The 20,826-nt window shown below is 42.1% G+C and overlaps 1 protein-coding gene across 6 annotated transcripts in view; it reads right to left on the bottom strand.

The window, feature by feature from the left end:
- pard3ab (par-3 family cell polarity regulator alpha, b) overlaps positions 1 to 20,826 on the bottom strand; it is a 305,596-nt gene that overhangs the window by 2,086 nt on the left and 282,684 nt on the right. For all 6 annotated transcript variants that reach the window (XR_013771364.1, XM_079243165.1, XM_079243169.1 and 3 more), the window contains 3 exons: positions 17,473 to 17,596; positions 7,589 to 7,731; positions 1 to 1,865 (listed from right to left, as the gene is read on the bottom strand). The exon at positions 1 to 1,865 is cut by the window's left edge. Coding sequence is in view for 5 of the 6 variants with exons in the window: in XM_079243165.1 (XP_079099291.1) it covers positions 1,472 to 1,865; positions 7,589 to 7,731; positions 17,473 to 17,596 (661 nt within the window). In the remaining variant the exon portion in view is untranslated. The remainder of the gene's footprint in view (positions 1,866 to 7,588; positions 7,732 to 17,472; positions 17,597 to 20,826) is intronic.

Here is a 20,826-nt window from a genome sequence, read left to right as displayed (position 1 = left end):
ACAGAAGCTAAACTAATGTACAAAGTTGAGGTAAATGAGCATTATCCATTAATTTTAGTGGTAGAAAACAGCTTTTGTTTTTAAATAAATTTTCCTTTTCTACCACTGCAACATGACATCTCAAAATCTGAGCAAAACCAACAGAGAAACTCGCAGAAACTCACTTGTGTCTGTTTATTAAAGCTCCTTTTAAATCCAGCAGCACTTTCTTCATTCACTGACTGCTTTTTTTTTTTTTTTTTTTATATGAGAAACAAAGCAAGCTAGCCCCCCTGCCGGCTCCCTCTCTTTAAATCACTGTGGAGAAGACTGTTGGCTAAATGCTTAAAAAGGTAGAAATACAAAAAGCAATTACAGCAATTGAAAGCAATTAACTGTCGGGGACAATTTTTCTTTTTCAAAAACGAGGGAGGAAAAAAAAGCTCCTGCTAATTTTACATGGGGAGGCTCATTGTGCCTCGACTCGTCTTTATTCTCCCTCTTTTTCTGCTTTTATTCATGTGTTCGTGTCAGAAGCTGGGCCCTCTGTCAGAGCCTCTGGTGGCGGCGTTCTCTGGCTCCGGCAGGCAGCAGGTGGCTTCTGATGAAAAATTCAGTGCAGAGTCTGACTCGAGAGACGAGGAAGAGGAGGGAGAGCGGGGAGGGAGGGAGGGGGGGTGGCGGTGAGAGAAAGGTGGGTGATGAGAGGAGAGGAGGTTGAAGGTGGGGGTGTTGAGGTAGAAGAAAGGAGCACAGCGAACAGAGAGAACAACGAGGAGAGGATGGGAGCTCCGGGCAGGCAGTCCGGCGAGTCGAGCCCAGGAACGAGCAGAAGGGCCAGGCAAAGGATCAGAGCTGTCTACCCTCTCTGCCTGAGTCTCCTCCGAGGAGATAACACACAATATGAATCATTTATGAAGAGGGGCTTTTATTAATAACACACACACACACACACACACACACACACACACACTGTGCCCTGCTTTCTTTCCCACACTTTGTTTTCTCTGCTCTCTGAGGAGCAGTGTGAAAGTTTTACTGCTGTGGAGAAAAACCAGAAAGTAGAGGAACGACGGGTGGGATGACTCATCTGCAGGACACTCGCACTCGATAGTGAAACGCGTACCTCGTCACGTACCCACACACAGAAGCTAGCGCCTCCCTGTGGGCTGTAGGCGCCCACTCGTCTGCCCGTTTGATTGTCAGAATCTCGGTGAATCAGAATTCTGAACGACTGAGTTAGTCGTGTTTGTGATGCAGAGAAGGCACTGAGCATCTCGTAGTTGCAGGAGGGTGACTGACTGACTGACAACTAGTGTAGGTCATGAACACAGTGTGGGGAATGAGCACAAACACCCGCATACTGCGCTGACTTCACGACCCCTAAGATCGCGGCTAAGCTATAAGACCTCTAGGCTGTGCTTTTCGCTGTTACCGTTTCCTTACAGGAGCTCTTCAACAACAAGTTCATCCTTCAGTCCCACATTACTCCTCAAGAGTAAAAAAGTCTACCTTTCTCTGAGCCCAATCTATTCAGCCTGGCTAACTGTGAAGGCGAAGGCGGCACATCGTGGCGGTATGGACCCTTGGGGGAGGCTGGGTCCTTCAGGTGTGCCGTGTACCCCTCGTAGCTGCTGTTACCGCTGCCCTCTTGCATCAACTTTCCTTTGGCTTCCTGCTCTCTGCGTCTCTGCTCCTGCCTCAGGAGCTCCTGGGCCTCCAAAAGGACTCTGGCGTTGACTCCTCCTCCACCCGGGTAGCCATTCCTGGAGCCCTGGTAGCTGGAGTACCTGGGGTTGTCCTTGGCAGTCTGGAAGCCCTCGCCTGGTGGGTACGCCTTATCCCAGGAGTCCTGGGAGATGGTGCTGGGGTTTTTCCTGGGTTGCCTGAGAGAGTAATAAGAATAAATTTGAGCTCCAAAGTTATAAAGATGTGCCTTCATTTGGCAAGTTAGCAGTAAAAATTTTAACCTTTTAAAACCTGAGGTCCCTCAAATGGGGGACGTTGACAACAGACGGTCACTTTGGAGATCTGGTCTAAAGTGTCTGTGTTAAAACTTAATGCTGGCACTGAGGTCAGTTATCTATAAGGTAAGATCAACAAATCTACAACCTAACAACAAGGCTGGGTTATCCAATGGGCATTATCCATATCCAATGGGGACGATGTAATAAAATATAAATAAAGTTGAATTGAATTGATGTGGGACCCATCTAGGGCAAACATCAGCAGTTTAGACATGAAACAGAATGTACATAAAAGCCAGATAGTTACACCACAGTGTCTAGTGTCTTGCTATCGGTACCACTGGCTGAGAGATGTTAGAAATGTCTTTTCATAGTGTATCATTCACAATTTTCACAATGTTGAGGTGGGAAAGGGGGCCCCTGGAACACTCTGGGCCTAGTGGCTTGTGCATTTATAATCCCGCCCTGCTTAATAAACACTACTACAACTGAACGACCTTTTTGAACCTGATTGGTTGTGTCACTAGGTCTAGTGGTTGTCTGTGTCCTTGGGGGGGGGGGGGGGGGGGGGGGGGGGGGTTTCTACAAGTAAAGGTTTGCTCTAAAACTAAAAACTGTCTTGTCAAGACACAGCGACCAGGAACGAGTATTTGTTTAAAACTCATCACATTGTTGAATACGGATGTTTGTCGTTCTGTAGTCAAAACATCGCTTTCACTAACAAGTGATGCATCATTACTGCTTCACAAATTCTGGGATACAACCAACCCACAGCACTGACATACAGGGACACCTAACCACGTCATAATCCCCTCCCAGCACATTAGGCCCAAGACTGAATGGAACAACCACTCGATCTGACAGACAGTGATCGTAGACCTTTTGCAGTTTGAAAGTCAAGGGACTGCCTTGTCCTCAGTGGAAACACCTACGCTGACATGTGACACCTGACATGAGCGCCTTAAAGACACAGTTGAGTGTTATGAATCGGGGGGGGGGGGGTTAAAAAAAAAAAAAAAAAAAAAAATCCAGATGTGTGTCATCGCCTTTAATTTCTGCTCGGCTGGTCTCTTTGTGGCAGCTTTGCCTTTGTGTGTGCATGAGCACACGACATGCATAAGTATCCAACACCCAGCAGCTTCACCAGTTTATCTCTGGGGCGAGGCGAAGCGAGAGCAGGGACATAGAAGAAGACAACGCACAAAAACATCAATGGGCTTTTGACTCCGAGCCATGCATAATTAGCAGGTTTATCAGCCAGCTGTGAAGAAATCGTATTATTCCCGTGTTTGGATTTCAGCAGGAGAGAAGGGAAAAAAATTCTTTAATGAGAACAGAAAAGACCTTTGTTTTTATTCAACAGAGATTGAATGCAATTGGGAGTGGATACGCTCCTCGATCTGTGAGATAGGAGAATATAGCCCAGGTTTATTCTTCCGCACGCTTGACTGATTCCAATTTTCAGAGACAGGCGTCCCCGGCATCTGATTTCATTTCATATGTTGACAAAGAGGCCAAAGCTGGTCTGCCTTCCTGCTGAGAAATGCAAACCAGATCACTGCCTCTGTCTGATGCTGCGCCAAGGGGGAGCCAGTGTGTGTGTGGTAAATACAGAAATATGGATACTGTTCTGTATTCTGCTCATGAACACTGATGCATGACAGATAGAAAAGAACGGGGAAAGGTGGGATAGAGAGGAAAAACAGGATGCTGAGAGGTTGTAGGGTGGATTGACATGTGACACACCAGTGAGATCACCCCAGCAGCCTCCTGTAATGGCATTACTTTGGCTTGGAGATCAATGCCGCTTGTCGATGATAAATACGAGGGACCATTCACTTCTCGTCATTGTCTCAAATGTCAGGGATTTATTTCCACTCCCAGATCCTTGTTTAGGAGGAGATCTTGCCCACCGGGGAACCGACCTTTTATCTACAGCAAAAACTCTCTTTTTTTAAAGGAATGCTGCTGTTTTTAATCGCAGCTCCAATTGCAGTCTAGAGTCGGGACGAAATTTAACCTCTACAATCAACGCCGGAGCATGTGAATCCCATCAAGGCCGCAATTTCCCAAACACCACAATCTACTCTCTGCCTCTGACTTCACACGATGGCATGCTGGAAGTCAAACAATAAATTGTGCTCTCAAGACACTGCAGCTGGGTTTATCCAAACATAGCAGTTTATTGGTGGAATTAGTGGAAAAGTGAAGAGATGAGGCCACGGGATGTCCACTGGAGCGCGACGGGAGTTCATTAATCTTTCAGCAAAGCCGCTTGCAATATTTATCAAGGAAGGGATTTATGTCGATAACGGTGGATTAAAGTACAATGGTGAAGCAATAAAAGATAACATACTTAATGGCGTATACATATGGAGGTACAAGAAAACCAGAATGTAATGCTTGGTTTGACTTTGTAGAGACAGAAACGTCATTAAACAGACTGAACGATTAAAATTGGGAACTAAATTTGCACTCACTGGTGAAGCAAATATGAGCTGACCTTTAGAAAGACTGCTTCCTTTTACTGGTTTAATGTGATTAAACTGGACCTCCAACCAGCTACACAGCTAGTGGTTGTAACTTAGTGGAGGAAGTAGTTGTCCGAAATGGAAACTACAACTCTGACGTCTTGGAGAAATAAGTTCGGTGGACATCAACTAGACAAAAATGGAGAAAGAAATGGAAGCAGCTGCTCATATTCACTTTAAATAAACTTTTCTGATGTTATTCATGTATGACTGGAATGTTTCCCAACAAATATATTATAATTTACATCATCACTTCCCCCCAAAATGATCTAACTTCATTTTAATTTCATCCACTGTTCTTCCCAACCGGCTGAGGAAAAATGGCCGCTCTTCCAGAGTCTGAAAGGGAGTTTTTCCTCTCCACTATCGCCCACCACCCCATGCATGCTCAGGGTGGGGGATGGCAAGGAATAAAAGATTCAGTTCAATGTCTTGGTTTTCTTAGCTCAGTAATCATTCTTTATGAAGTGGCTTATGTGAACATGTAATAAAAACTGGATTAATGTGGGTCATATCAGGGATTTGTTTTAACTGGATTATTACTGGATGGAAATGAATTGTATGGAATCAGGCCGTGTTCGTAAATGTGCCTTGAGTTGACAGCAAATAAAACTGAAATGACTCAAACTGAATTAATTTACTTTTACTTTGTAGTCTATTATACATACATAACTTTGTAATGTGTTTTAGAAAAAAGTGTGTAATTAAAAAAAAAAGGTTTAGTTATTGATTATTAATTTTCTTTTACCAGGAATGAGATACACAGAAATATTTATGTTCCCTCTTTACTTCTTCAAAACAGACAAAATACTTTAAGGTAGTCCTAAATAACTTTCATTCATTAATTTATTCCTTCATTTTCTATATTGCTTAGTCCAGTTCAGGGTTGTGGGGAAGCTGGCTCCTTTCCCAGTTCTCATTGGGTCACATTGAGTTCACCCTGAACAGGTTGCCAGTGCATTACAGTACATAATTTTCTGACCTTATAAGTATGTGTTTCTGATTTGTTTTGATGGTGCAGCAGCATTCATTAAGCACATTCCTGGAGCCGTTGTAGCTCAACCTTTTTATGTGGAATTCTGCAGTTCATAGCCAAGTTTTACTTTTGGCACCGCGTCACACACCAGCCAGTGGATATTTTGAAAAGTGTAGAATGGCTCATTCTTTCAAGAAATGCAAGAATACATGATTGTAAAAGGAAAGATAAAGAAAGAGATAAAGTAGCAGAGCAACAGATGAGAGAACAAGGGACTGATTTTTACAGGGATTAGAGAGCTCAGAGAAGAGACAGGATGCAAGACGGATGCTGAATAAGGCATCTTTCTACGGTGACTTACTGAGAAAATCTTCCCATGTTTCAAAAGTGCTTCTCTAAGCGAGTTTATAAACTTGTGTTCATTACTTTTTGTTAAAACATTGTTGTGTATTTGGGCTGTGATGCGTGTAAGATGAGACCCAGTATTGCACATTATAACGATCATGATGCACTTCATTTTCTTTTAGATTGATGACTATCACCTCTGAAAACTGAGAGGCAAATATTTGCTGTTTTCCTGTAGAGTTTTGTGGAATTAGCGTGGCAGGATGACGCTTAAAAGTGGGGCTGTGACGAAGTGCTTTCGTCCCAATTCGATTGCGATATTTTGGGTGCCGATTCGATATAAAGTAGGATTCTCATGATTCTTCAATATTGCTGATTTTTGTAGATTAAAAACAAAAAAAAAATGTACAAAACCTTTTTTGCGAGTCAGTTTCTTGATTTCAATTGGGAAAAAAACAACACAGTAGCCAGACCATCATTCTGCTGCTGTAATGCCCAAGAAGACAAGTAAAAATATTTAAAAAAACAAAACAAAAAAAAACCCCAATAAAAATGACTAAAATTTCATAATGGATTATTTCTACTAATTTGAGAAAAAAAAAAAAAAAAAAAATTGATATTTTTTAACAAAAAAAAAAAAATATATTTTACAATTGTGGAACATAAAAATCCTGATATTGGATTTTTCGATTTGATTTTCCCTTCCCTACTTAAAAGACATTGAAAAGTACTATGAACAACTAGAAATACATTGAAAGCTTTCCACCATTTAAACGCTCATGTTTGCTGTGAAGTTTTTACTTTATATAAAAAAAGATAATAGTGATCAATTTGACCTTAAAGCTGGTACTTTGCTAACCTTTTTTTTTTTTTTTTTTTAACTGATCCAGACATGCTGTGTTGTCACAAACCTTTAAATATTTCAACATGCTGGACTCAAAATTTAGAGGGGTAAAAACACACATCTACTGGAGGATTACAGAAGCCAATGGCACTAAACACACAAGGAGTTGGAATTTTTTGCAGGTTAAAAATTCCCTTTAAATGTAATTTAGAGAGAAAACAACATATATGGTTAAATGATGGAAATGGTGGAAGCACAAAAATAAGCCATGAACACAGGAAGCCATTCAGATATGTCATCAGGGTCTAAGATCTGGTCAATGACAAGCAGGAGGGTGTTTGGGTGCATCTGTGTAAAGGGCAGGTTACAACACAGTCTGAGAATAAAGAGGCCTGATTGGACAACCACCCACCCACACACCCACACACACACACACACACACACCCACACACACAGGTGGCAGATGTTCATCCCTCTTAATCCTCAACTGACACGATAAACTAGAAAACAATGAAAAACCGTCCACGGCACCCACACCCCAGCCTTTCCTGGAACAAGTCGTCGGCATCTCATGCAGATCAAAGGGAATTACATTAAGGCAGAGGAAAACAACCATGTCAGATCCGTGTGAGTGGGTAACATGATCCGTCCGTTCTCACACTCACTGTGTACATTTGTGGTCTGAAAATGACCATCTCCGACCTCTTTCTCCACTCTGATGTTTAAATGTATAGAATCTGCCCATCTGTAGAGTTTTAAGGCTATTACAGTGAATCTGACATAATCGGACGGTCGTGCAGACCACACACACGTCACCGATCGAGGTGCATTCAATTATAGCCACCTTTTATATCACACAGACAGAAAAGAAAATCTCCTGGCACAACGTGTGGACTGTCAGACAGAGACAAACAAGCGCATGCCGCTCTGCGTTCATCAGCCTTACCGTGGCAGGGAGCTGTACTGCCGCTGTGCCTGGGCGAACGAGTCCCTCTCCTCCTGCCTCTGTCGCTGCATCTGCACCTCCACTGAGACCGAGTGCCGACCCGGCTGGCTGTACCCGCCCGGACCGTTGCTGCTGGTGTTCGACTGGAAACAGCAACATAGCAGATCAGTTAGCGGTCATAATAAGCGACACTCTCATGTCCCAAATAAAGGATCTTGTTCATTGAAATTCTCTGAGACACAAAGCTATTTGATAATCTGATGGATTATCAAAAATAAACCAATCAGCCACATTATTAAAACTACTGACAAACGATGTAAAAACACTAATTTCCTGCATTTGGACTTAAATCGTTCAGTTAAATTTAGCTGCAGACGAGTATAAACTGTTTCCCCCGGCAACAGTAAACCGTGAGGGCAGCAGCCTCCTTCAAGAGGACAAAGTGTCCCGCCACCCCCCTCCCTCCCCGCCACCACTCTCCAAAAAAACTGGAACAGCTCGGGGAACGTGCGTAAAGCCCGAGGCCTCGACTTGACTTCTAAACTGCCCAGATCCCGACGCGATCAAGCATCTGCTGGATGCAACCACACTAGACCCATCCACAGAGGACCCACAACCCAGAGGAGCAAAGAAAGACCAGCTGCTACGCAGCACACCTGCAGGAGCTCTACGTGCACGGCCAGAACCAGACAATGCAGGAGGTGGTTGTAATCTGGTGGCTGATGAGTTTATAGAAAAACCAAATTATCACTATAAATAACGGGTTGTGATGAGGTGCCCCAGTAAACTGTCCGGTGTTCTCTCAGCTTCATTTGACTGTGGGACAGCTGGGACTTTTACACTCCCAGTTACATAAATATGATGTCTTTTCTGTGTCCACTTAAACATTCATGAAGCTAAACAGCTTGCAGTACGAGCGGGGAGTAATGAAGGGAAATTTGGGAAGTGCCTCCACAACAGCATAACAAGCCTGGAGAGGACTTTTTTCTTTTCGTTCATGTGACTTTGAACCACTTCCTGTCTTTAATACGCCTTTATTAAGCTTTGAGAACTGATCACATGTTTCGGGGTTTTTGGGTTTTGAGTGTGACGTCAGCGGTTTGAAATGCCTGGAAGAGTTTTAGCCAATCGGAGCAGACTTGAGGTCTTGTGGAAAAGTCTTTGTTTTCCTAAGAAAGTTTCTCATTGAGGGAAATAACGAAATATCCAAGTAGCAGCCATGACAAACATTGTTTGAATTCTCTGAATGATAAGCAAACGAGCTTCAGAGCTCCATTTATTTCTTTTAGCTTCGGAGAGGTCCTTTAGGACAGACCGTAAGTTGCTCTTTATGGCTGCAGCTTTTAAGATGATTGATTATATTTATGCAGTCGTACTAAATGGGATTCATGCAGATAAATCTAAGTTTTCTCTGCTTTGCTTTTACTTGCTTTTGTCTTTCTGATGATAATCAAATTTTATTTACACTTAAACGATATGATGGAACTTCTGTGTAACAACTTGATGAAATTACAAAACTTCTTCAGTCTTTCCTTCCCTTTGGGAAAAATTTTACCTTTTTTTCTGAATGACACAGTTTAAGAAAACATTGATTTTCTTTTGTAACATTAAAGACCCACAAAATATAATGAGTGCAAAGGAGAGTGAAATGCGCTCATTAAAAGTTTAGGATGGACTTTAACTGAAACATTCTGTATTATCAATTTTTTATTTGTTATAATAAAACATAATAATGGGTATAAACTTCAATAAATAGTAAGTAAAATTGAATTATAAAGGCTGGAATATTTTAACCACATGTCTGGCCCTATAGGTCTACGTACATGGTCCAGAGTCAACAACGTTCTCGGGAAAAAGGAAAATGTCATTTATCTGTTTTGTGTTTCTAAAGAGAACTTTAAATGTAATTCTTTATAAAAACCTTCAGAACATCCCAATCTTTCTTCAGGATGGATCTCAGATATCGTCGTTAGAAACTAATACAGTGAAAAAAGATTCTTTAATGATAAAAAGCCTTTTCTTTGTTTGTACAGATGGTGTGTGTTGACATATTTCATGGATTTATGGCTTTGTGTTCAGAAGATTGGACACATTCAGGGTGACCTTTGTAAAAGTTTTTTCAGCACAGGGATCCCTTACACAGCACAAGATTAGCCAAGGACCCCCGTCATAATCCTGACGCCAATCAAAACATTTTTACAGCCATTTGAGCCTCGAGTTGATGGAAATTATTATATTTGAAAATAAACTTACATAAATGGCATTTGAGTACTTTTGAAAAAGGTCATTTTTCATCTAAAATAAAATCTGACCTAATTTCTGCATCTCTGGTTTCGATGGAACATCCTAAAACTTACAGGACATTTGCCAGTGGAAGGACAGATCAAACCAGTTCACCAAAAAACTATTACTGTGTTGTTGACCTTTTGGCAAACTATTGCCCAAACTAAACAAAATAAAAATGAAACAGTTTACAATTAACTTGTGTCAATAATTTTTACATGAAGCTTTATTAAAGTAATTATTTCTCATTTCAGTGGAAGCGGAAAACAAACATCCAGGATTGAGGATCCGTGTGTTTCTGGATGACTCCAACAGCTGCTCCTCTGCCTGACCTCTACTGTCGCTGAAGTGGCTGGATTTATAAATATGTCCATCATATTGCCAGCTACCTGACTAGTTTGCAGGCGCAGTTGTGTAAGGGATAAGTAAAAGATCAATGTGAATTGTCTGGATTAAATCTCTTTTTAAAAGGGCTGAAGTTATTCGTTTAGAGCCTTTATGACCATAATGTGAACTTAGGGTGGATTCACATCAGGATCGTCCGCTAGACTCGGTCCGACTGGGGACTCGGTCCGATTGGGGACTCGGTCCGACTGGGGACTCGGTCCGATTGGGGACTCGGTCCGACTGGGGACTCGGTCCGATTGGGGACTCGGTCCGACTGGGGACTCGGTCCGACTGGGGACTCGGTCCGATTGGGGACTCGGTCCGACTGGGGACTCGGCTCAGTTGCAGTGGGGCTAAACATGGAGACAAAACTATTGCTGTTTTGGGTTTTTATTTTGTCTTATGCAAGCATACTACAGTATGAACACCAGACGAGGCAGAGGACTCTTAACGCCATTGCTATGTATTTACCCACAATGCAATGCTACGTCAAATGCAGGAAGTGACTTTTTTTGTAGTCCACTTCTTGTATTTGATCCACTTGAAACGGGCCGAAGGCTGCGTTTGTGGCGAAACGAGTCCGCTTCTTTGATCTGCATCAGAATTCGTTTGGCTCATTCACATTTCCCCCAAACGAAGCAGATTTTCCGAGCAAACGGACTGGGATTCGGACCCAAAAGGCTGATGTGAACGTGTCCTTATTCACTGAGAGATCAGTTTAACACTTACAGCAAGGAAGTCACGTGAAAATCAGCACATTTATGTTCTCTAACAGATTTTACTGATTAACTAAAATGCATTAAAAAAAAAAACAATACCTCAGTCTATCTTCAAAGCGTGGAAATCATAACTGGGTTTCCACGCAGGAGACCAGTAAAACCAGCAGCCATGTCTGACACACGATACCTCACAAAATCTGCCCTCCCTCCCACCACCACCCAAACCGCAGACACTTACCAGCAGTTAGTCTGGCCGACACGCCCTGAGCTCGTCTCCTTTCAGGTCGAAATGAAGGTGAGATGCAGACACATGAGGGGGAGGGAGGGGGAGGGAGAGAAGGGCCATGCTGGAGACTCAGAGAAGGGTTATGGTGATGAGATGCTGTTAGTGGGTGTTAATGAAAAAGACAACATTCGACATTGTGACATTCCTCCCCCCGAAACACCCCAACATTAACAGCTCATGTACAACTTCTCAGCTGTACAGAGGTGTGTGTTTAATGGTGGCAAATGTTTTTCACAGGTACACACACCTGCACACACAAACACTCCCAAACATTTAGATGGATCTTTAACACAAACATAGACATGCATTTCAGTTGTTTCATTTTTTTTTGGGCTAAAATACAGTATTTCTGAGGCTGACAATGTTTCATGTTGTGTTTTGCTCACAGGTCTGAAAGCAGAAGAACAACAACGGATTATTGCAGGCAAATAGCCCGTCATGGCCTTCTCACTGGCGGCGTCTCATTATCTCCCTTAATTCTTCTCCAAAAGCTTCATGTGCTTTAGTCTCACAGATGAAAGGGGGAAAAAGTCTCCTTTAAACACACTTTCTCAAAGAGATTCAGGATTCTCACCTCAGAAAATAGAGATAATTGCTTTTGTTTTTAAACTCAAAGAAACATACGACAAAGAAAATCACGTAACTTCTGTCTCCTGATAAATTTATTTATCAGGGGGGGGGGTAATTGTTGGTCAAAGTATCGGAGTCGAATGGATTAAAATATGCCTCATTAGACACCAGGCAGACACGTCCAACAGTCTGATCATGTCTGTTGCATTTCCAATACCCGCATAATGTCAGCGTTGTCTCTGGCTTGTTAGGTTTTTATTTTTGTCTTTGTTTTCTTTTTTTTTGTGGGGAGGGGGTATGCAAGTTGTAGAAAAGACATCTCCTCTGTGGGTGACAATGTTCACTCGGTGGTTTAGTGTAACAGTCGGGACCAACGGTGTAAAGCTAACTGCTAACTTTGCACGCCACGCACAAGTTCCTGTTTGGCATCTTAGTTTTCCCAAAACTAGCACCAGTTTTCGCATCGTGTGACCAAACTGAGTGCAGAAACAGCGGACATAATGAGAGTTTGAGCTACTTTATCTATTCCCATTTACTGTTAGTGATTACGTAGGTTTTTATTTCCCCTTCTGCCCTGGTGAGTCGACTTCTTGTCCAGTCTGTGGATCCTGAGCGACAGCTGGAACTTGTTGTGGTATGTTCAAGTGCAATCGTTTTCTCCTGATCCAGGTAACTGAGGAGAACAAGGAGGGATCCTCTTGTCTACGCTGGTTTTGAAAAGCATTTTGATTTAAACAGGCTTACATCCTAAAATCAATCCCCCCTCTGCCCGAGGGGTGGGACCCTAGTCGGAGAACTGGAACTGGGCCTCAGTTTATATCCTGCCTCGGAGGCTGGGAAGCTTTGGGAGGATTGGCTTTCTGACACCAATCAATCATCAAATGGACTTTTAGCTTGAGGCGCACTGACTGTCATCATGTCATCACTGTAACTCCATGTGGAAACTGAGCCTGTACCATAAACATTCCCTTATCCTTAATGTCCCTGCAGTAAACGCGTCTAAAACCGATCCTCTAAGACATAAAAGAGTGGACGCCAACAACACAGCAGCACTTTTATCACTGCTCTTGCCATGTTCATTACTGGTGTGGGTGCAATAATTGTGCGGAGATTAGTTGCAACACAAAACCAATCTAATTACTTTTATGGCCACGCAAACGTATTGAGAGCGGTGTGGGAGCAGAGCGGACATCAGTTGGTGGGGGAGGCCATAAAGCCATTAGAGTGCCACAGACACTTCCCCTTTAAACCAAATGAAGCTGGGGTAATCATGTAAAGGGTTGATTGGCATTGCCTCATTGCTCTGCTGACAGGAAGGGAGGGGGGAGCGCCAACACAAACCCCTCTTCAATATCTGAATAGAAAATTGCCCACGGGTGAATGATAATCTCAATTTTTATTACTTGAGGAAAATGAAAACTAAAGAAAAAAACCGTTTAGAGGATCACAAGTCTTGCATTTTTCTGGGAATGTTGGCTCATCTGCGAGAACACAGTGATTTTAGAGGGGAGAGGAAAATACCCTAAAGGAAGCGCAATAATAGAAGTATTAAAATATTACAGTAAAATACCAGAGCTAATAATATACCCTCTGTAAACCCCCAACATCTACTGAATGAACTCTTTTATTCCCATAGTGGTATAAATGGGCGCAATAAAGCCTGGTGCGACGCTGCTGGGGAGAGCGGGCATCAGTCATCCTTGATGGAATTAGACCATACTACCCACAATCCTCCCCTGCAATCCCAAACAACAGAGAAAAATAAGAAAGAGCGCACCCATCTCGAAGAGGAGATATCATACACAACAAAGGAATGGAGATAAATATGGACGAATAAAGGTGTGTGGGGTAGTGGCTGCTGAAAGATCGCCGTCTGATTGGCTCCGTGTGCACGTCCCGGTTTGAGGAGGAGAAATTTTACATGTCAGAATGAATTAGGACTCCCATTAATTTTAATCATGAAGCAGTCCCTTTAATTTAAAGTAAGCCAATCTGTTTAGCAGAAAAATAAACATTAAAAAAAGTGACTTGCATTATTTCCTGGAATCCACAATGATGTAATACTTTTAGATTTTAACAGATGGTTGTAAATAAGAAGAAAAAACAAAACATACATCTTTCCATACACAGTACTGTGCAAACATCTCTGTCCAATCACCTTTTCTTTAGATCTTCCCTCCAATCAAACAGATTTTTTTTTTATAAAATGTTAAAGTGGTGTTGGGCGCCAGTTGGACATTTTCTGCTGATATTTGATCCTCCTTCGACCATTTTCAATGAGTTTGTTTATTTACAGAACGCTGACATACGAATCATTGAAGCCCAACAAGGGTCCAAAGTGAAAGTTTTTCTTTTTTTGTTTTTTTAAAATTTTTTTTTACTGTTTAACAACTTCTGTCTTTTATTTGGCGGTTTTTGCGAAGTTTTTTTTCCTGTTCCTCTTCTTTGGTTTTTTTCTTTTGTCAGCTGTGTGTTGGCTATAAAACTCAATACTCCCTCTGCGATGTCCGGTGGTGTAGCTCAGTTTTCTGCATGAAGTGACGGCTAAACTGCCCCTGAAAATGGACCAAGTTTTGTACATAACCACAGGAGGAACCAAACTGTTCTGCAGTTTGGTCCATTTGGTCCAACGAGTTCTGCATCGAATATTAATGGGTCTATAAAAAAACACTGCATTCCCTAACTTATACTCTATGATAAATATGCATATGGATGGAGCCTTCTGTCCATGTTGTTTCTCTTTACTTGCAAATGTTTTTTCATTTTCCAAGAATTTGCTGATATGAAGCCACACATACACGGCCTGAAACTGTGGGGGAGTGTTGCGCTGTAAACCTCACAAAAGAAGCAAAGAAGAAAGAGGAGTTGCAATGTCTTCAATACCTGCAGACCACTGCCAGGTACTGCCTTTCCACCTTAAATTACCGCGCTCTTGGCCATCGTTGCCATGTTGACTATTTACTGAAACACTGCCATCTTGAGCAGCAGTTCCAAAAACTTTTCAGCCTCAACTCCTCATGACAACCGGTGTTGGTCTTCGGGAAAACCCAAATAAAAAGTCCAAACAAATGTAGGCCCGATATTTTTACAATGATCTGGCAACTTCCAGAAATAATCATGGGACCCCCAGGACCCCCCAGTTTGAGAAAGTCTGCTTTAGTGGATGTACCGCCGAACAACCGTGCAAACATAGAACATGCATGGAAGTATATGAGGTGTAATGTTTGACACAGATGTAATCATTTCCACACATAAAGGGAGCATCAATGAGGCTTAAGAGCGTCCAAGCCGTGTTGAGGAATACAGACTCCAAATACCAAATGTTTACTTTCAAACAAGCTGTTCTCTTACATACCTGGCCTGTTTCCAATATTTAACCTCTTCCGAACCACCGTGTCACCGGCGATCCAGTAGAACACCCTATCGCCATCCGGTGGTAATACAGAGGTCCAATGAACCGCCCCCCATAATTTCTATTTTTATTAAAAATATAAAGAAATGTTGTGGCCGAAGACATTTTCAGACCTATATGTAGCATTCTTTTTAAATACACATCAGAAAAGCTGCTCATTAAATCATAAAGGGAAAAAAAAAAATCTGCATCATTAAATTACAGTGTCCTAGACAACTGATTGCATCACAATACATACGCAACTGGCAGCTCTTCATGTGTAGCAGAGTCCTGGCACAGACTGGAAAGTGGGCCAGTTGTAGGTGAATTAACAAAAAGGACACTGGCTCCTTGAGGTTTGCAGCGCATCACTCAGATGAAGCAACAAAATGTAATATATGCACGAGGGAAGTAATTGAATTTCAAAGACACATTCTGCTGTTCTCCATATGGCCCCGGCAGTATGACCAGAGTGTAATAACATGCAACTATTACGGGAAGCCTGAGTGGAAGCTGCACTCTGGCAGCGTGAAGAGGACTTAGAAAGACCTTTACGGGGTCACCCAGACTGAAACCATCGTGGAAAGTCCACGATGTGATTTCTAATCATTTCAGCCAAAATGAACTTTAATATGTAAACATTTAAGACGAAAGGCTTCTTTTATAAACACAATTAAAGAGTTCAAACATACCCCACCTCTACTAAAGATGCTAAAGGGAACTTTTATTTAGAGAGAGTGGGACGAGCTGACGGGGAGTTTTCATGGGAGAATGAATGACATAACAATGGCCAGTTTTTCTGTGAGTGACATAAACAAACCTAATGCTCCATCAAGCTGAGAGCACGCTCAGTTGTGCTCAGACAAAGGGAGAAGTGACCTGCGCTCTTTCCCACACCGTCCGGCTCATGTTGCACAATGCCGACTGGAATGTGCAGCAGTCCACTGATCCCATTAAAACGCAGGACTCTGGTTGACGCTGCCAAATGACACTGTACAATTTTTTATTAAGTTTCTTCTCCACAAAAGAATGGCCTGAGCACAAACGAGTCTGTTCATGAGCTTTTACTTCATCATTTCAGTTAAAAATCAACTTTTCCCGTCGTATGCCACAGTTTGACTGGGAATATGTATCAGGAATAAAAAGAGTTGATACAGAAATATACAAAAACACACCGGTGTGTGTGTGTGTAATGGGACTCTGTGTAGGAGAAAAGAAGTGTTTCTATAACACTTCTTTTGTTTCGTTTAAAACAACCCACATCTGTGCAACCTATCACCAAACTATACATGATTACAAACATTAACTACAGCATGTATTACAAACAACATGATACTGTGTCTGTGCTGAGACATAACTGTGACAGAATGTGTCAAATTAACATAAATGCGTGTCGTCTCACACTTCACAAAAGTTACGTAGGAAAATATCCTCATTTAGTGTAAAACAAAAACACAATACTCATTACACTAAGATGCTACCAATTACAGAAAATAAAAAAAAAAGACTTAAAATCTGCTACAGATGACTTCTCTTATCAGGATTTGTTGCTCGGTAATAAATGAAAAATCAAGTACACTTGAGGTGCGGTGCAAGGAAGCAGAGGAGACTGAAATAAATACTAAAAAACATGACATGCGATTTCATCACCTCAAAAAAACTTTGAAGGTTTGGGATTTGTTCGTTTAGCGTTGCCTCTTGTTGCTTCAGAGTGCACCAGTCGCCCCTCCTCCCACCTCATAAAGCTTTCAATTAAATACATGCAAATTAAAAAACCCCAACCCTGACCTTCAACTGTCAAAAGGCACAGTTAAAACAAAGGGTTTTATTAACAGAAGAAAAAAAAAAGACAAAGACCCTCCCAACCCCCGTCTTCTACACAGACAGACATGAGATGAACCCAGAGTCCATGAGGTGGTGGGCGGGTCCATGTGGATGACTGACAGACAGACACGGGCGATGGATGAGTGCAGTGGGTTGGGACAGGTGGGTGAGGTTAGTGATGTCAGGAGATGTGACGACTCCTGCATGCAGTCAGTAGATTAATTAGCCCTGAAGGCCCCCGGAGGGAACTGATCATCCTGAAGTGGAAGCGGATCATCAGTCTTGTTCGAGGCTGATAGGTAATGTGGTTAGTGATGGTTAGCACCATCCTCCAGTAAACCAGAGGGACTGTCAGGTGCCAGCAACCTGCCTGAGGTCGCCATCCTCTCTGGCCTCACAGGCACCTCTCAGTTCACACACTCACCCAGGACTGCTCGAAGCTGTAGGTCCTCCTGCGATCATCCGGGTCGTCCGGGACGTTCTGGGCCTGCTGGAACTCTTGCCTCAGCCTCTGTATCCGGTCGTGGTTGCTAGGGGTGAGCCGGTTACTATGGAGAGCATAAGAGGGAGGGGAAAGATGGATGAGTGTGAGAGGACCATTGTGAATGAGTGACCTGGTTCTATCAGCGCTTCCGGAAATGGCCTGCAGGATGAAGTTGTTTAAAGTCCAGCCTGCTTGGTCCATGAATTGATCAAATGCGCTGTTGACACTGGCAAGGCACCCCGAATAGACTCAACCCAGATAGAACATGGAACGTGATAAGTGAGGGCAGAACCAAGAGTGAGCTTCCAGCGGAGCCAGCAGCAATATGAATCAAACTAATGTGTCTCTGATGTATTATTCATAACAATGAACAAAGAAAAGTAGTGAACGGTGAGCAGTGGCTGAGCACTGCGACCCCCCCCATTCCTCCCATCGCGCCCTCGTATCATTCAACTGCTGTACTAGCATTGTGTGGAGCAGGCCTGCGGTGCTCACATCAAACAATGCTGCCATCAGCGTAACTTCCTCATGGTAGGCTGAACAAATACACTAACACACAACAACTTGGAGGCAGACTGGAAACCAGCGAGTCGACAATGCTGGCCATTAAATATGTTAAGTTTTCCTTCTCAAACCGCAGACCTTTGACCAGTTTTCTGCATAAAAGCTTCAGCCAGCCTTGGTTCACATATTACCACAGAATCTTTTTATGCTTGTATAAACAGACTACGGATGTGTTCATTTGCAGTCCAGAAGTCCTGAACCACCCCGCATTTAGTTATACTTTCTTTTCAGACTTTCTTCGCGTCTTTCAGAGTGGCTTTGAGTCATATTTCTCAGGTTTTCTAAGATTTTTCACAGTTTTTATTCGGACATTAGCTGCTTTGTTCCTCAGTTTTAGTTTGGCTCTGGCTCCTGGTCCTTTGCAGAACAACATGTTTGTGTTTAAGCCATTTATCACTCATTTATGAATCATTCAAACAATGAAGTAAAGAACTTAAAGGATGAATCAGTGTTCTCTAAACATTAGAATTGAGCAAAACCTAAATATTGTGACATAAAAAAAAATAATGGAAACATCTAGATTTTGACAAACCTCTTAGATATTGCTCAACAGGCTTTTTTTTTTCTCTCATTTGTTTTTTTTTTTTTTTTTTTTTTTTTTTTTTACATTTTCATACAGAACAATTATGCTTTTTTTTTTTTTTTTTTTTTTTTTTGCATTTACACCTTCCCAGACATGACATGGGGTCATGTGACCAGTTCAAACCCGAACAAGACAACAGCAAAATGCAGAGTTTTATGAAGAATTGGAAAGGAAAATGAAAGAAGAGGTCAGAAAAGCCAAATCTAATCAAGATACCCCAAAATGATGCTACGTGGCTACCTTTCATAAGCTGCTAAACACGAAACCTAATTCAATTAAAACTCCTGCATATCACTGTAGTTTGTAGAAAATTGACAGATACTGCTATTATTTTGAGATAAACTGAAATGGAAACACAGTTATTGGAACTTTGTTAAAAGCAGCTCAAGGTTAAAACATCAATTTCACCAAAGATACCACAGTTTTTCAGACACAATACAGCTTTGTTTGATCATGAAGATGATTCTCAGAGAGCTGAAAACCTGGCATATCTCAGCACGATGTGCTGGTGTCCTTAAATCATGTTAGAGAACTGGACAAGTGCAGGAAAAAAAAAAGAAGAAATGTCAGACTATCTTCAGCAGATGTAATGCATGTACTGGTCCCTATGGAAGGATGTCGGTCAGGAAGCCATTGTTAGGAAGGGGAAACGGGGAGAAAAGGCCAAAAGAAAAAAGAACTGGACTGAAATCCAGTCAAAAGTCCATTTACAATGCAAGCAATCGCTTTCACACTTTACTTTAAAAAATCTCTAAATATGATAAGTAATAAAAAAAAAAAAAGTGGATTTTCTGTGATTTTGCTACGAGAGAGACAAAACTGGTTGCTGCATTGGAACAAGGAAAAATAACAACATCACAACAACTCCTGCAAAGGCAATTTCAGTCTCAACATCCAGCTTTTTAACACAGATTTATTCTACTGAGTCATGTTATTGCAGGGGATAATGAGCAGATTTTCCTCCAATGCAGCAGACTTATTTTTGAGCTTGACGTTAAATTTTCTTGGCCTCCAACAGAGGAGAATAATTAACACATTTTCCCTCCCAAAGGGCGTGTATAAAGGTGTCAGAGTCTGTGAAAAAGCCGCAGCGGGGGGGTAACATCGACTCTGAGCTTGACTTCTAGACTTTGTAACTTTTGCCAGGAAATTCCTGGGAAGCGACTTATCTGTAAAAGTCCTAAAGGTCAAAGCTGCAACTGTTTCCAGGCTCAAAGAACTCCACCAGTTTGATCCTGCACACACTTCATCTGCCTCCGGTCAGCAGTAACTATATGGATTAAAATAGGATTAAAACAAATGACGACATAAATACAACTTTATTATCTTAAAGAAAATTCCTTCAAAAGAACGTAGAAACTCAGAAAGTTACTGAAGCTCTAAAAGATAAAACCTACTTAATAAAGAGACCAGTTTTCCTTATTAGGTCGAAACAGGCTTTTTGTTTTGCAAAATGACTGAAATAACTTCCTAACTCATTTCATCCATCACAGGACAACCAGATAAAGGGCAGAACGACCAACTTTGGCAGCTATTAACTCCAGACGCACACAAGCTAGCGTCACTCAGCCTCTCCAAAGACCAGGAACCTGTCATATCCAATCCTGCTAATCTCCATGACATGCAACACGGCCGCTCAGCCTCTTTTGAGCTCGTCTGACCTACTAAGTGCTGCATATATGACCCTCTGATGATGGGTCAAGGCTCGTAGCAAGAAGCAAGGAAGTTCCACTCTAACTTCTGTAGCAGAAGAGAGAAAAAAGAAGAAAAAAAGAGGAGAAAGTGCTGCAATTCATCTGAATTAAAGTGCAGCGTTTGGAAGATGAACAATGCTCCCTCTCCTGAGATAGTGACTCAGCTCTGTAATCAAAAGTAGATCATCATTAAAACAACCTATGGACCCCACAATATATTGCAGAATGTGACCCCAGAGATTCCTCTGAGAGGAGAAGCTCCGATAAAGGGATCAAACATCTCCAATCCTTTGCTCTGACAAACTGCTGTAAATCAATCAGAGAAAGAGCAACACTGCAATCCAACTTTACTGCCCCCAAAACCCCAGAGACAGGAAATAACAGCCGGCTGAAATTCACTCTGAGATGAGCTTCATCCTCTGAACAGACTGACTCAATATCTGCCGCCGCTGT

The sequence above is a fragment of the Telmatherina bonti genome, assembly GCF_933228915.1.
Source record: "Telmatherina bonti genome assembly, chromosome: 7".
Taxonomy (NCBI): Eukaryota; Metazoa; Chordata; class Actinopteri; order Atheriniformes; family Telmatherinidae; genus Telmatherina; species Telmatherina bonti.
Note: the sequence above shows the minus strand (reverse complement) of the source record. Positions and strands in the feature narration are given on the sequence as shown.